This window comes from Cydia fagiglandana, chromosome 22, assembly GCF_963556715.1.
Source record: "Cydia fagiglandana chromosome 22, ilCydFagi1.1, whole genome shotgun sequence".
NCBI lineage: Eukaryota > Metazoa > Arthropoda > Insecta > Lepidoptera > Tortricidae > Cydia > Cydia fagiglandana.
In genome coordinates this window covers 1,257,414-1,271,678 of record NC_085953.1, presented here as the reverse complement: position 1 = coordinate 1,271,678, position 14,265 = coordinate 1,257,414, and the positions used below count along the sequence as shown (strand labels likewise).

At 38.3% G+C, this 14,265-nt stretch overlaps 1 protein-coding gene across 1 annotated transcript in view; it reads right to left on the bottom strand.

Moving 5' to 3' along the window:
• Nucleotides 1–14,265, bottom strand: part of LOC134675580 (microtubule-associated serine/threonine-protein kinase 3) — a 102,211-nt gene that overhangs the window by 55,223 nt on the left and 32,723 nt on the right. Inside the window, exons 4-5 of the mRNA XM_063533881.1 lie at nucleotides 6,992–7,125; nucleotides 1,641–1,716 (exon numbers count right to left, since the gene is read on the bottom strand). Coding sequence (XP_063389951.1) covers nucleotides 1,641–1,716; nucleotides 6,992–7,125 — 210 coding nt within the window. The remainder of the gene's footprint in view (nucleotides 1–1,640; nucleotides 1,717–6,991; nucleotides 7,126–14,265) is intronic.

The following is a 14,265-nucleotide window of genomic DNA, read 5'->3' as shown; positions in this document are numbered from 1 at the left end:
GTCTCGCTAATGGAAGCGGCTCCTAAGGCTCCTGTAGTGTTAGTAAACTAATAATTGTATTTAGTAGTTAAGTGTAGTATATTTCTGTTATACATGTTTTAGTGAGAGCTGTTAAGGAAATAAGTGAATGTCCTTAGTGTGTCTCTGTAAACTTATCTCCTGCTCACTTATTTCTGTTTGCTTTCCAAATAAATAAAATAAAACTAGTGCGATAAGGACAAGGCGAAAAATCCTGCGTAAAAATCTCAAAAATCGAGGTTTCGTACTCGACTGTTTCCTCCTCCAAAACTTAACCAAATTTGGAAAGGTAAATGATTATGAAATTATCCGTGTCGGACCTTTTTGCTTTTTTGACTAATTGATATCAGTTTCGAATACTACGCCTCTCATTGCGGCATAGTCAATGTGGCCATTTTGGAAGGCCTTTAGCGCCTTAAAAAACAAAAATATATAAAAAAAAAAGCAAAACGGTCCGACACAGATATTGACAATATTAATCTGTGTTGAAAAAATCATTGCTCTAGCATCAAAACCCACGGAAATAGTCGAGTACCTTTGTATGCAGAAATGACCACTCCTGTTGGCTCTTAAGAATAGTTCCCGTGCAACTGGCCCTTAATATATTAAAGTTTACCAGCTTTTATATTATACTTGTTTGAAAGAAGTTTTTAACTATCCAACTATTAATAGAATTCTTTTTGCAGACCACCTAAACTGAAACTTTTAAGTGATGGTGGCTGAAGGGTGTCTGTGTCTGGTATCGCTTTCAAGATGAAAGAATGCTCGGTTAGGTTAGAACATTTTTTATACTTATTAATATGTTACTATCTTCAAGACGGTTTAAAAACGAAGAAAGATAATCATTGAACGTATAAAATGTAGCCACAGTAAGCATAATGCCTTGGTAAACGCTGTAGTAGCATAAGTATTGATAAAGTAATATGAAGTGCTTTGGATTATTTACATCTATTTAGTAACTGGAGACGCCTTGGCTGTCATTTTCTGTACAAAACAGTCTGCCGATTTTTTGGGGGAGGGGCACGTCAAATGTATGGGTATGGTACATGATTTATACAAATAGTCGCAAACGTCAGTCCATACAAAAGTTTGCACAGTTATGGAAGGTTTCCTGCAAAGGGGCTCTTAAAGGCGACTCCAGTTATTAAATGCTCTAAGACAGTGGTTCTTAACCTTGGGGTAATTACCCCCGTGGGGGTAAAACTGGTATTTTACGGGGGTAATAAGCTAACTTAATATAAAAATACAACGTACACGTTTTATTTTTTATTACCATTGGGAGGAGGGGTATAATCAGGTTCCCTAGTTAGTCATAGGGGTGACCGGACTGAAAAGGTTAGGAACCACTGCTCTAAGACGTCATTCGTTAAAAACTGCCCAAATAAAATAATGTCTGTGTTCTGATGTTATGTGAGTTATCTACGACTTTCATATGTGTGACCGAATAATTTTTAATTTCCCGGTAGCTCGGTTATACTAACATTTATAATTTTCTAAGACTGGATAGATAATCTAGCCGAGACGCATAACAGCACCGATCGCATTTGTGCGTTGTAATGTATGGCTATTTATAAGAGGCGTCACACCGTGCGTGGCGTGTGCGTGCGGTTTGTAGTACTTACAGATAGACTGGAGCTGCCCGGAGTGGTCCCGTAGCCCGAGGACGGAAGCGACGCCACCGACCACCTGCGACCATCGCTGTGAACGAAAACAAAACGTTACTAAATTATGAAGGAGTCAAAATGACCATTGGTTCACAGAAGGTAGGATCCTATATTAGTGGTATACGCGTGCCTCCGTGAGGGACAAAACATAAGCAATGCGTCACTATGATTGGTCGAATTTATTTGTTGCCCACCATAATCCATACTAAAAAAACGGTGGGGAACAAAAAATATGTGTGACTGTGACAAGTACAAACAATAATAGCGCTTTCTCTGCTACTCCTACTGAAAGATACGTAAGACTATCCCGTTCTGTCAGTTACCCCCACCAGTCATGCCCAATCCAGTTTACCTAATACTAGATTCATGCCATTGGTAGATCTTGTCATTGCAACAAGCGGTAGTTACAAATGGTAGGTAATTGTGTCGCCGGTGATAGGTCGCCATTTATAAACTATGCACTCACCAGAACCATTAGAACACTTCAGTTCACCACTAAAGTAATCTTGTAGGCGCAATGCTGACACATACAGCACAATGAATTAATCTTATTTTCATTCGTTTTTATTAATTTTAGAATCTCTCTCTCTTCAGTCGTTCCCTCATTCCTGAGGATCGTGATCACTAGGTTTCACATCCTTGATCAGCTGTCTCCATCGGTCTCGATCCATTGTTGCCCTCACTGCTTGATGGAACTTGCTCGAGGAAGTGGCTTCCCTAACTTGGTCTGTCCACCTGGTTGGCGAGCGACCGCGACCTCTCTTGCCTTCCACTCCACCAATCACGACCAGTTTCTCGAGACTCTCAGCACCTCTTCGCATTACATGGCCAAAGTATGCCAGCAACCGATGTCGGCAGATGGTGGACAAACGTGTTTTGATGCCCAGTTGGGAAAGAATAGACGCATTTGTGCGCTTGGCCGTCCACGGTATCCTAAGCATTCGCCTCCAGCACCACATTTCGAATGCGTCGATTCTTTGTCTCTCTCTTGCCAGTATTGTCCATGTCTCCGTACATGAAGATGGGAAAGACCAAGGCTCTGACCAGGCGGGTTTTCGTATGAAAGCTTATACTACGGTTTTTCCAGATAACCTGAAGGCGCGTCATGGCGTCTTTAGCCATTGCGATTCGGCGCTTGATCTCGGGAACGCAGCTTCCATCATTGTTAGATTTTAGAATAGATAAAGAAAAAACATTGGTGTATCTCCGTAATAAATTTGATTTTATTTCACTACTGCTGAAACAACCATATCAAACATAAGGCAGACAAGATTTTAACTTATACATACATGAATCTCGTCTGCATCTCGACGTCCCACGAGCTTTTATCTATTTCAGGTATCTAACTTGATATTGAACGAGCAGTCAGTCTCAAACTTGATTAAAGCTGCTTTCTCGCTAACTTTATATAATATATAAAGTTCCGAGTTTAAATGTCAGCGAGTTAACCCCAGGGAAACTAGCATTTTATAAACGACTAGTTAGTGCCCGTGACTTCGTCCACTTAGAATTAGTACCTACTGCCATTTCCTATTTTCTTTGTAAATTCCACCCCCCTTGAGGTGATGCTATGATAAAAACTTATGTCATATCATATCAGATACATAATATAAAAGACTGCATAAAATAGTGGGACTTTTGCCTAAAAGAAATTGTGACATTTTAAGACTAAAGGTACCACGTCATCGGTGGTTAATAAGGTTAATTTCTAATTCAATATTTGTGGTAGTGTGGTAGATATTGACCACCCTCTTATGAAATACAGTTGATACCCCAAATTAATTAATTAAACTCGAAAATGAAAATTTTATACTATTAAACAAGCAATCTGTTTGATAACCCCTGCGTAGATCGGTCGGTTTTGTAAAAACAACTTTTTTGCTGAATGATGATGATGATGATGATGATGCTCTCCTGACCGATTTCAGCCACAGCGACTGTGTGCTCTGGAGTAGGCAATTTTTAACTCGTGTTATTAGAGTGTAGCTGATCCACTCTCTGGTGCGCCCTTAAGTGGCTCACGTACCCTATCTTCTTTCTTTGCTGAATATTTCTCTGATAAGGGAAAAACGAGGAGTGGCCTGTTATTGCAATATTTTATCATCAATGACGAATATCATTATATCACATCATATTTCTGATCATTCGCACAAAATCAGATAATGTCCAAAGAATGCATACCACTGTAACGTTTGTTCATCATTATATCGTACTTAAAATAAAATCGACTTGTAACAGTAACTCGATTCATTTAATATTATAGCAAAACCGATATTTTGTCTTTTACTAGCTTTTACCATAGGTACCGTAAAACGGGGTCAACAGAAATCGCGGGGTGAATAGAGAAATTTTGAACGTTTTCTTTCAAGTTGTTATATTTAAAAACGTACATCTCTAAAATCAGATTTTTTGGAATACGTATATAGTAGACTATTTATTCTCTACATTAATACCAAAAGAAGTTAATCAAACTGCCTAAAAGTTAGATTTTTTTGACTCTAAAGGAAGGCCTTACCCTACCTTACCCTACCTTTAGCTACAATATAGGGCTCATCTTTCCCATATAAGGGACACTGGTATACGGACCATTTGAAAAGATTGAGTCAAAGCCAACACGTACAGGTCCTTTAGATACTTAATTTAATGAAATGCAGTACACTGAGCGGATGCTGCCCTTGCCCAGGATATATATAGGTAAATTCACTCACATCAAGACAAGTCCTTTGGTACAGAATTTTTAAGGGAAAGTGATCCGTTATGGTTTTAAATTCAACGATAAAATATCCTTGCATAGTAAATAATGCCTTGTTCTATCGAAAGTACGATGAATAGTAAAGAATCAAAAAGAAATGATAAATATGGCAGAAACTATTTCTCAACGGTGGAACAGCTCACTAAGCACCATACTGGGCTGACTGAGATGCAGGATCAGTATCGCCGTTATACGCGTTACCAGCATGTGCATCCGAGGCACACGCCACCGGTTTAAGTCCACCGCCAGGTGGCTTGGGTTCGACGACTGTGCCGCCCTTCCACTTCCACACATCGAATGAAACCCCTTTTCCACCCTACCTATGTATTATCTACCCCTTTGACTATGTATTATGATTGTTATGATTTTTTTATTATTACTATATTAAATGGTCTAGATGAAATGACTATAGCGAATATCTAGAATACTTACATATCCTTATTCCTAGCATGGATAGACATGTGAATGTAGAACAATAGCGTTATAAATATATTTACACAGCTTTACACAGTTAAAAACATTATGGTTATGATTATGACTCAACTATATGATTATGAATGAGCTATGAATTGCCTTTGGTATGTCGTATTAAGTGAATGTGCTTGAAAATAAACTTTGTTTTTTATTAATGAGTAATAAAACCGTGTGAATGTTATATCTCAATAATATTTTTAACTTGATAAATGAAAAAAAAATTCTACTTGACGCTTGAAACAAATATGAATAAGTGCTCCTAACTTTGAAATAAGCATTGACACATTTGAATATTTTGCTATTTAACATGTACTTTGAGTATTCTCATTTAAGTCTGGAATTGGGCTCTACGTTATGGGGTAAAGAGTATAAGATATAAAACAGTTACTTAAGGTCTGATTTTAACAGAGGCCTACTTTTACTGGATAGGGATTTCATATATATGGTAAATATTATAATTTGAGAATATTATAATATAACAACAGAGAAAAAGTTAAAAGTAAGATGTAATCGGAAGTATATAAGTGTATTTTACAAGCTTTTATTTAGTTTCACATGACCGTTGTCTGTGTGTAATCAAATCTTGCAAGTTAAATTTGATCCACTTCCCGGTTTCCGATTGAGCTGAAATTTTGCATACATACGTAAGTCGGGTGACAATGCAATATTATGGTGTCATCGAGCTGCTCTGATTATGGAGACCGGAGGTGGCCATAGGAACTATGTGATAAAACAACGAAACCTAATTGTGTTTGGGGTTTTTAGAATCGTCTCGATGAGCAATTGAGCATTAGTTGCCTGTGGAAAGTACAGTCAGCGATAAAAGCTTGTACCAAAAATGAATTTTTTGCCAAAAACTTATTTTCTGAAACACTAAGCTACTAGAAATGAAAGTATATGAAAAAAACGTGCAAACTATTGATGTGTATGTATGTGAATGTAAATACCAACATTCTACAAACAAACAGAATGGATTATGGAATGACCTTTTAAATAGATCTTGGTATTATATACTTTCAGCTTTCCTTATGTATATGTAATGACATGATACTACTCTACCTTTACCTGTCTTTGGCAATGACATCAGTCATCTTTTGATGTTCGTCAAAATATAATAGAAAATGTTTAGGATTAAGGTAAATAGATATAATATTGGTAAATAGCTGTTTATAATATAGGATACAGAGAAAAAGTATTAGCTAATAAAACTAAGTCTAGGGAAGATCTAATGCTACTAACATGAGTATAGAGATAGATATCTATATTAAGTAGTAGTAGTAGTAAAATACTTTATTGTACAAAAAGAAACATAAAACATGAAAGAGCACACATCATTAGATTAAATAGGTAATAGGTCTTTAATGTCTTTATACAATTCCTAATGACTGGATTAAATCTAGGTTATGAAGATCCTCTATGCGTTATATAGATTAAATGGTAGTAATAGACACAACCAATATTATGGTCTAACTAAATAACCATATGAAGAGAGACTAAAGGAACTGAAGGTCACTACTTTTAAGCACCGTAGATAATGTGGAGACTTAACAGAGACATAAAATACCGTATGGGTATGACCTCAGGGATTTCCATGAGATGTTCAAGCGCAACAACACCCGTATGAGAGGTCACCACTTAAAGTTAGAAAGAGAAGAATTTTCAGAAAGCGCCCTCTGTATTAGTAGTTTTAACTCAATTGGCAGCTTAGCGTCTGGAGACCTACTCACCGATCGGCCTGGAGAGCTCCTCTATTTGTGGTCTGAAGGAGCCCGCGTACCACTTCGTTCATTCGTTCGTCAATTTGCCTCTCTGGCTCGAATACAGCTTGGCAAAGAAAAGTAAAAATTCAAAAGTGGCAACACTGTAGTGTCGTCCCGTTTTCTTATATAAATTGGTTTGAAAGTGACGACACTACAGTATTGCCACTTTTTAATTTCTACTCTTTTTTGCCAAGCTATACCAAGGTTGATAGCGAGGCAGATAACGAAATGTGCTCATTTTTGCCGTTTCTTGCCACGCTTGACGCTCGACGATGGTAGGGCGTAGAGCAGCGGGTGCGGGGGTCTGGACACACGATACTCACAGCTCCTTGCCGCGCTTGACGCTGGACGAGAGCAGGGCGTGGTGCAGCGGGTGCGGGGGGTGCGGGGGCCAGCGCGGGCCCTCGGCCGGGGAGAGGGGCCCGGTGCCTGGAGAGCTGCAGCGCCCTGAGCCGACCTGGGGACAAGTAAGTTAATAAAAACAAGGTTTATATAGAAATACCTATTGCAAAAAAAAAACTTTGTAATAACAAGTTAACAATTTTCTTTTTTTCGTAAAGATAACAAGCAGCAAGCACTAAAAAAACCGGACAAGTGCGAGTCGGACTCGCTCACCGAGGGTTCCGTACTTTTTACTATTTGTTGTTATAGCGGCAACAGTAATACATCATCTGTGAAAATTTCAACTGTTTAGCTATCACGGTTCGTGAGATACAGCCTGGCGACAGACGGACGGACGGATGGACGGACGGACGGACAGCGGAGTCTTAGTAATAGGGTCCCGTTTTACCCTTTGGGTACGGAACCCTAAAAAGAAAGAGATGCCTCGCGAGATTATTTTCGCGCGAAGCTGCTCGGTGTGTGTAGAGATGTACAGTCACCTTAAATAATATGTTACACGACGAAGGCCGCAGAAAGATCTGACAGGGTCTTATTTGTAGAGCGATAAGAGATATATGACTGTACATCGCCCTAAGGGCTATTCATAAATTACGTCATTTCAAATTAGGGGGGGGGGGGTCCAAAATCGATGAAGTAATTTATGGACAGCCCCCTACCCAAACGAACGCGGGGGCGGCACGTACTATTTGGACCCCTTATTTAGCAATTATACTGCAGTCTGACGCTATTCTCGAATTGACCTTTTGACTTTGTAAAACCTGACATGAATATTGTTATCACTCGATATATATTCCTATACCTATACCGATTATTGACATATATACCTATTACCGGTATATAAAAATAACTCTAGGTATAAACGTCGTACCAAATTGGATGGGAAGCGTGCAATAATATCTGACATAATCTTATTTTGTAGGTACAGCCTTATGAGCGTGTCATATATTTTTGCGCGTTTCGTCATGCAAGATAATATTGCAGTTAAATACCTATATCAACGACCTGTGGTGTATTCAACTGTGTGTAAAAAAAGTGGAACAATTATTTGAATTTTGTAAAACAAGAGAGCAAAGTTTCATATATCTTCGAGTGCTTATTTTGAGTTCCGTGCAAGCGAAAGATTCTACGAGTATAATAGATTCACGAGCGTAGCGACTTTTTAGGGTTCCGTACCCAAAGGGTAAAACGGGACCCTATTACTAAGACTTCGCTGTCCGTCCGTCCGTCCGTCCGTCCGTCCGTCCGTCCGTCTGTCACCAGGCTGTATCTCACGAACTGTAATAGCTAGACAGTTGAAATTTTCACAGATGATGTATTTCTGTTGCCGCTATAACAACAAATACTAAAAACAGAATAAAATAAAGATTTAAATGGGGCTCCCATACAACAAACGTGATTTTTGACCAAAGTTAAGCAACGTCGGGAGGGGTCAGTACTTGGATGGGTGACCGTTTTCTTTTTGCTTTTTTTTGTTTTTTTTTTGCATTTTGGTACGGAACCCTTCGTGCGCGAGTCCGACTCGCACTTGCCCGGTTTTAGATACTTAGGATCGTACTAATGTCCTTCTTCACCTTCAAGAAGAGCATAAGGAAGTTTTTTTCCATCGTGCTGTGAATACAGATTAAGATTACACTATACAGTAATGGATCAATGACCAGGAAAGGATAGAGGAAACTGGTTATGGTAGCCATGGGATGAGATGTTTTGGTTATTAATGTTTATGTGAGACAAGAGTAGACAATAAGACGATTAACGAACTTATTTTATTAACGAATTAAGTATTTCATTTAGAAAGCGTTGGTGGCCGAGTGGATATGACGGCGAATTTCAATCCGGAGGTCGGGGGTTAAAATCCTGGCTCATACCAATGAGTTTTTCGGAACTTATGTACGAAATATCATTTGATATTTACCACTTGCTTTTTGGTGAAGGAAAACATCGTGACAAAACCTGCATACATCCGCGAGGGTATGTGAATGTCAAGTCCCCAATCCGCAGTGGGCCAGCGTGGGGACTATAGCCCAAGCCCTCTTGCGAGTGAGAGAAGGCCTGTGCCCAGCAGTGGGACGTATATAGGATGAATTATTATTATTAAATTATTAAGTATTTCGTATTATTGAAGTTGATGAATATGGGAAGGGACAAACTGAACCCCGACATTTGATATGCTTGGAAACATACTTGTCAAGCATACAAATTTCAGGGTTCAAATTGTCATAATTTGTATGAAGTCACTGGACATTTCTTATCCAACTACGACAAAGCCAAAATAATGTACTTATAGCCAAAATAATATACAGAATCCAACAACATAACACGAACTGATTGTGTAATCGTAATCAAATAGGTTATTTGTATGATTATTTATATGAGGTCAGAACCAGAACCACGCCTACTGGTTCGATACAAATAACTTATTAAGTATACTGTGGAATAACTTTACTGATAACAGAATTTTAAACGTGAAATATATCATTATAAACGTCATATTTTCATAGAAATTTGACATTAATGATGATACTTTGTTATTGCAAATGTCTTGCAGGCAGATTAAGTTTAGTCCGACGCTAAACAATACACACAGCATGGCGTTCCATTTTTGGATACTTGTCATGTCTATTATGCAAATCTCGTCCGTCTAGAAGTCTAGACTATCTGTGCCCCCTGCAGTTCTGTAGGGTGTCAAGTCTAGGCGCAGGATATATGAGCACAATGCCAAAGTTTCACAAGCCTACGCCCACGATTTTAGTTCTTTCTGCTAAGACTTACACGCAGTCATTATAACAGAGAAGTTACTTTTTTAATTTTACTTTGGTGTCCAACTGCTGGGCAAAGGCCTCCAATCGCGTTCTCCACTCGACCCTGTCATCGGCATTTTCCCGCCATTTGGGGTAGAATGCGTCCAAGTTGTCCCGCCATCTCCTTTTCGGTCCGCCTGAACCCCGGCCTACACTCTATGGTGTTCCGCGTGTCCCACATAGTAACCATTTTGGCCTACCTTTCCTGATAATTAAGACAATTTTTGTTATTATTACATACATTGTAGTCATTACAAACCAGTTAAGTAGGTTAGTAGGGGGCTCCCGCGAATTCATTTATCGTCTTATCTCCTATCTGCATTTTAATATCTTAATCGTTCAGTTCAGATATTGCAAAAGCGATAGACATACAGATCTATAGGTATGCAATCTTTGATTTCAATGTTCGCAATAACCTTCAAGGTCTTACAAGGATTGCATGATGTTTAGATAAGAAACCTTAAAAGTATCATTTTGATACACGCTTCTACGGACTGCATTTTGCCATGTTAGTATGCTTAGTAGTAGTAAACACTTTATTGCACAAAACAAGTACATAACACAGAGAGAATACAATAAATGTGTACAAATACAATAAATGTGTGTGCTTAGATACTTGTTGTGCTCAGTTACCGACTTTTCCCACTTTTGCCTAAAATATTGAGCCTTTTTGCAGACTGACTGCGCTATTCTAAGCTGTACCAACAAAGTATACACCGTGAAATTTTAGTGGTTGTTTTCCCGCGGCAGGGCGATTTGCTATCGGTAGTACTTTCGAATTATGATAGACAAACTTATAAATAAACTGTTTTCCAAAAAAAAAAATTACAAAAAGATAACCTAAACTCGAACAAGCGCAAAACAATAGTAACACATTAAAACTGCAAGTCGACGACAGTTCCCGATATTGTAAACAGATAAACAAATAAACAAGCACATGTTACTTTTTTAAACTGTGAAACAGGCTAGAGTGCTTTACTGTTTGACAACTGAAATTAAAATTTACTTAGACTGTTCCTTCACGATTAACAGCTGAAATAAAACCTTTTTATTAGTTTGATGATTGCCATTACGTTGTGTCAACTTTGGTAAATCGAATAATTACATCCTCTTCGCTTATTAAACTAATGTGATAACAGATCCTGTCAATGTCATCACTGCTATTTCTAGTAAAATGGATCGACATTACAAATATTCTAATTTAGAGTACGTCGCGATGGTGCAGCTGTACGCTAGGGCTAACTACGACTCCCACGCCGCCCGGCGACTTTACGTGGAACCGGACCATTTACAGTCGCTGCGTCTTCGGGGGATTTTAAACCCCCAAGTTCCACACGGACGAACAATTGTCGCCGCAACACAGCGGCTGCTTAACCACGGGCAGTTTCAAACGCCAGCACATGCACAGGGCAGAGGTAATTGTGTATTGAACGTGGCGGATTGCGGTATCGGGAAGTTTAAGTGTTTGTTTAAGTTTTTGATCATTAAAAGCTTGATCTTAACTTGTTATGTTTACTTTTAAGGATCTGCAAACTAACTGCACGTAAAATGTGTGAAGGAAAAATAAATGGAACTACTTTTTAGGTTATTTTGTTTCATTCACTCAAAAGAATTAGGTAGGTACTACTGCAGTGCTACTACTGGTGTTAGGTCACTTTCGAGTTTCGTTCGACACATTTATAAATCTGGCATTTCTTAACATTATTTAAAAAAAAGATTACACATCGACTGTATATCGATAGCAGAATCATTTCGTTGCGGGAAAACAACCACTAAAATTTCACGGTGTATTTCTTCAGCTTTATCTCAAAGACATAAGGTCAATAATTGCATACATAGTATTCCTAAAAGTGTGAGTCATCTCGTCGTGACCAGCCATTCATTGTGCTCTTTATATTCAGGCCAATTCGAGTTTTAGATATTCGATCTGTTTCCGATATGATACTGATCTGTCAGTGTAAAAAGTCACGTTTTTAGTTGAAGAAATCATATCGGATACAGATCGCATAACTAAAACTCGAATCGACCCGATTGTTGCAGTAAGAAACACTTTGACACGCTGTTTTTGCGACCAAAAAACATAGAAATTTTAAACAAAACAACCCACTACTCGCTGAAATGGATTTTATTCGTTTAGTTTAAGGTGTCTTTTCGTTTGTATTTTAAGTTTGGTTATGATGACATCTTTGACAAATATTGTTTGGAGCTTTTGTGTCGAACATTGTAACAATACAGATTATTGAGCTACTGTTAGACTAAGCAAAAAATATATAGAAATCATGTTTTCTAAAATAACTATATTACGATTTAGAATGCACGTTTTGCTCAAGCGCCAAATTATGTAAAACGACTTCTAAAGTACAATACAATATATGTACATACATATTGTATAATTATTGACATTATTGTACTCGTACCTACCTATTTAAAACTAGAGTAAACAATATAATATTTGTATAAATAAAGCGCTGGTGGCCTAGCGGTAAGAGCGTGCGACTTGCAATCCGGAGGTCGCGGGTTCAAACCCCGGCTCGTACCAATGAGTTTTTCGGAACTTATGTACGAAATATCATTTGATATTTACCAGTCGCTTTTCGGTGAAGGAAAACATCGTGAGGAAACCTGCATACATCTGCGAAGAAATTCAAAGGTGTATGTGAAGTCCCCAATCCGCATTGGGCTAGCGTGGGGACTATAGCCCAAGCCCTCTCGCGCTCGAGAGGAGGCCTGTGCCCAGCAGTGGGACGTATATAGGCTGAGATGATGTAAATAGAACAAAGTATGTAACTGTACATAATTAGGCATTAAAGTACTCGTGTGATCCTTTTATGAAACTCGCCTCGTTTGTTTCTTAAACCCATACTCATATTTTAATATCTTTCATTAAGTAGCAGTCACATAAACTACTATTAAAATTATAATTGTATAAAGATATATTTACTCGTCAAATAGAATTATTTTATCGTAGCGAAGAATATATAAACTGTATAATTAATTAATTATACAGTATAAATATTGCCTAAATTAAAATTTATGTCATGTCGCCATCTGTCGAGAGAAAGCATTTCTGGGCAAACTTATTCAAATCAGGCTTATTACGGTTGTCGAAGTGAAAACAGCGACTTTTGGAGGCAATAAAATTAGTTCGAAATGAAGCAAAATCAAAATTTGCACATCTATAAGTGTCGCATTCTATTTTTTTTTAATTTATTCTATACTAGCTTCTGCCTGCGACTTAGTTTGCTTGAAATGATGATGATGGTAATTGAGAGAAACCATTATATGTCCTCTCTCGGGCTTCAAACTATCTACGTACCAAATTTCATCTAAATTGATTCAGCGGTTTAAATGTAAAGAGGTAACAGACAGACAACTACTGACGACCGGTCTGGCCTAGTGGGTAGTGACCCTGCCTGCGAAGCCGATGGTCCTGGGTTCGAATCCCAGTAAGGGCATTTATTTGTATGATGATACAGATATTTGTTACTGAGTCATGGGTGTTTTCTATGTATTTAAGTATTTGTATATTATATATATCGTTGTCTGAGTACCCACAACACAAGCCTTCTTGAGCTTACTGTGGGACTTAGTCAATCTGTGTAAGAATGTCCTATAATATTTATTTATTTATTTAACTACTTGACTCTCATTTATATTATACAGGGTGGCCAAAAAATAAATGCATTCCCGTTGCTAGGGAGGTTTTGGAATTATATTGAGTAACTTTTACTATAGGACCAACCCCGAAATCGCGAAAAAAAAATTTTGGCTGTTTCATACATTTTGACTGGTTCATTTTCTATGGGAGGGTAAAATTTTTTTTCGCGACTTCGGGGTAGGTCCCATAGTAAAAGTTGCTCAGTATAATCCCAAAACCTCCCTGATAAAGGGAATGCCCTTATTTTTTGGCCACCCTGTGTGTATAGTACGGATAGCACACAGCTCAGACTTGACTTAATGAACTAGAGCAGCGGTCGGCAACCTTTTAGCAGCCAAGGGCCACATAGCAGTTAACGAAGTGGACGCGGACCGCACTTTGTTAATATTATGACTTTATCAGACATTGTCATTTGTCAATATTACATACAAAATAGCCAGGGAGGCTCGCGGGCCGCAAGTGAGAGGTTCGCGTGGAAGTGCCTAAGGCACAGTTACATGCCACATTCCTTATTGTGTAACCTTTGAACAATCTCGTCTAAATAATGTCAGCACCAATGAGATAATTAATTAATTTCTTATCGGACCATCAGGTTTCAACAAGGCCGTCTTAACCTATGATGGGGCCCCACACAATGGCCTATGGGGGTGGGGGACTATAGAATTTGGGGCCCTTTTGAAAGTAAAGAACGAATTAATTCATATTGACTACATGTTGTCTCGCGGGATAAATAATAAAT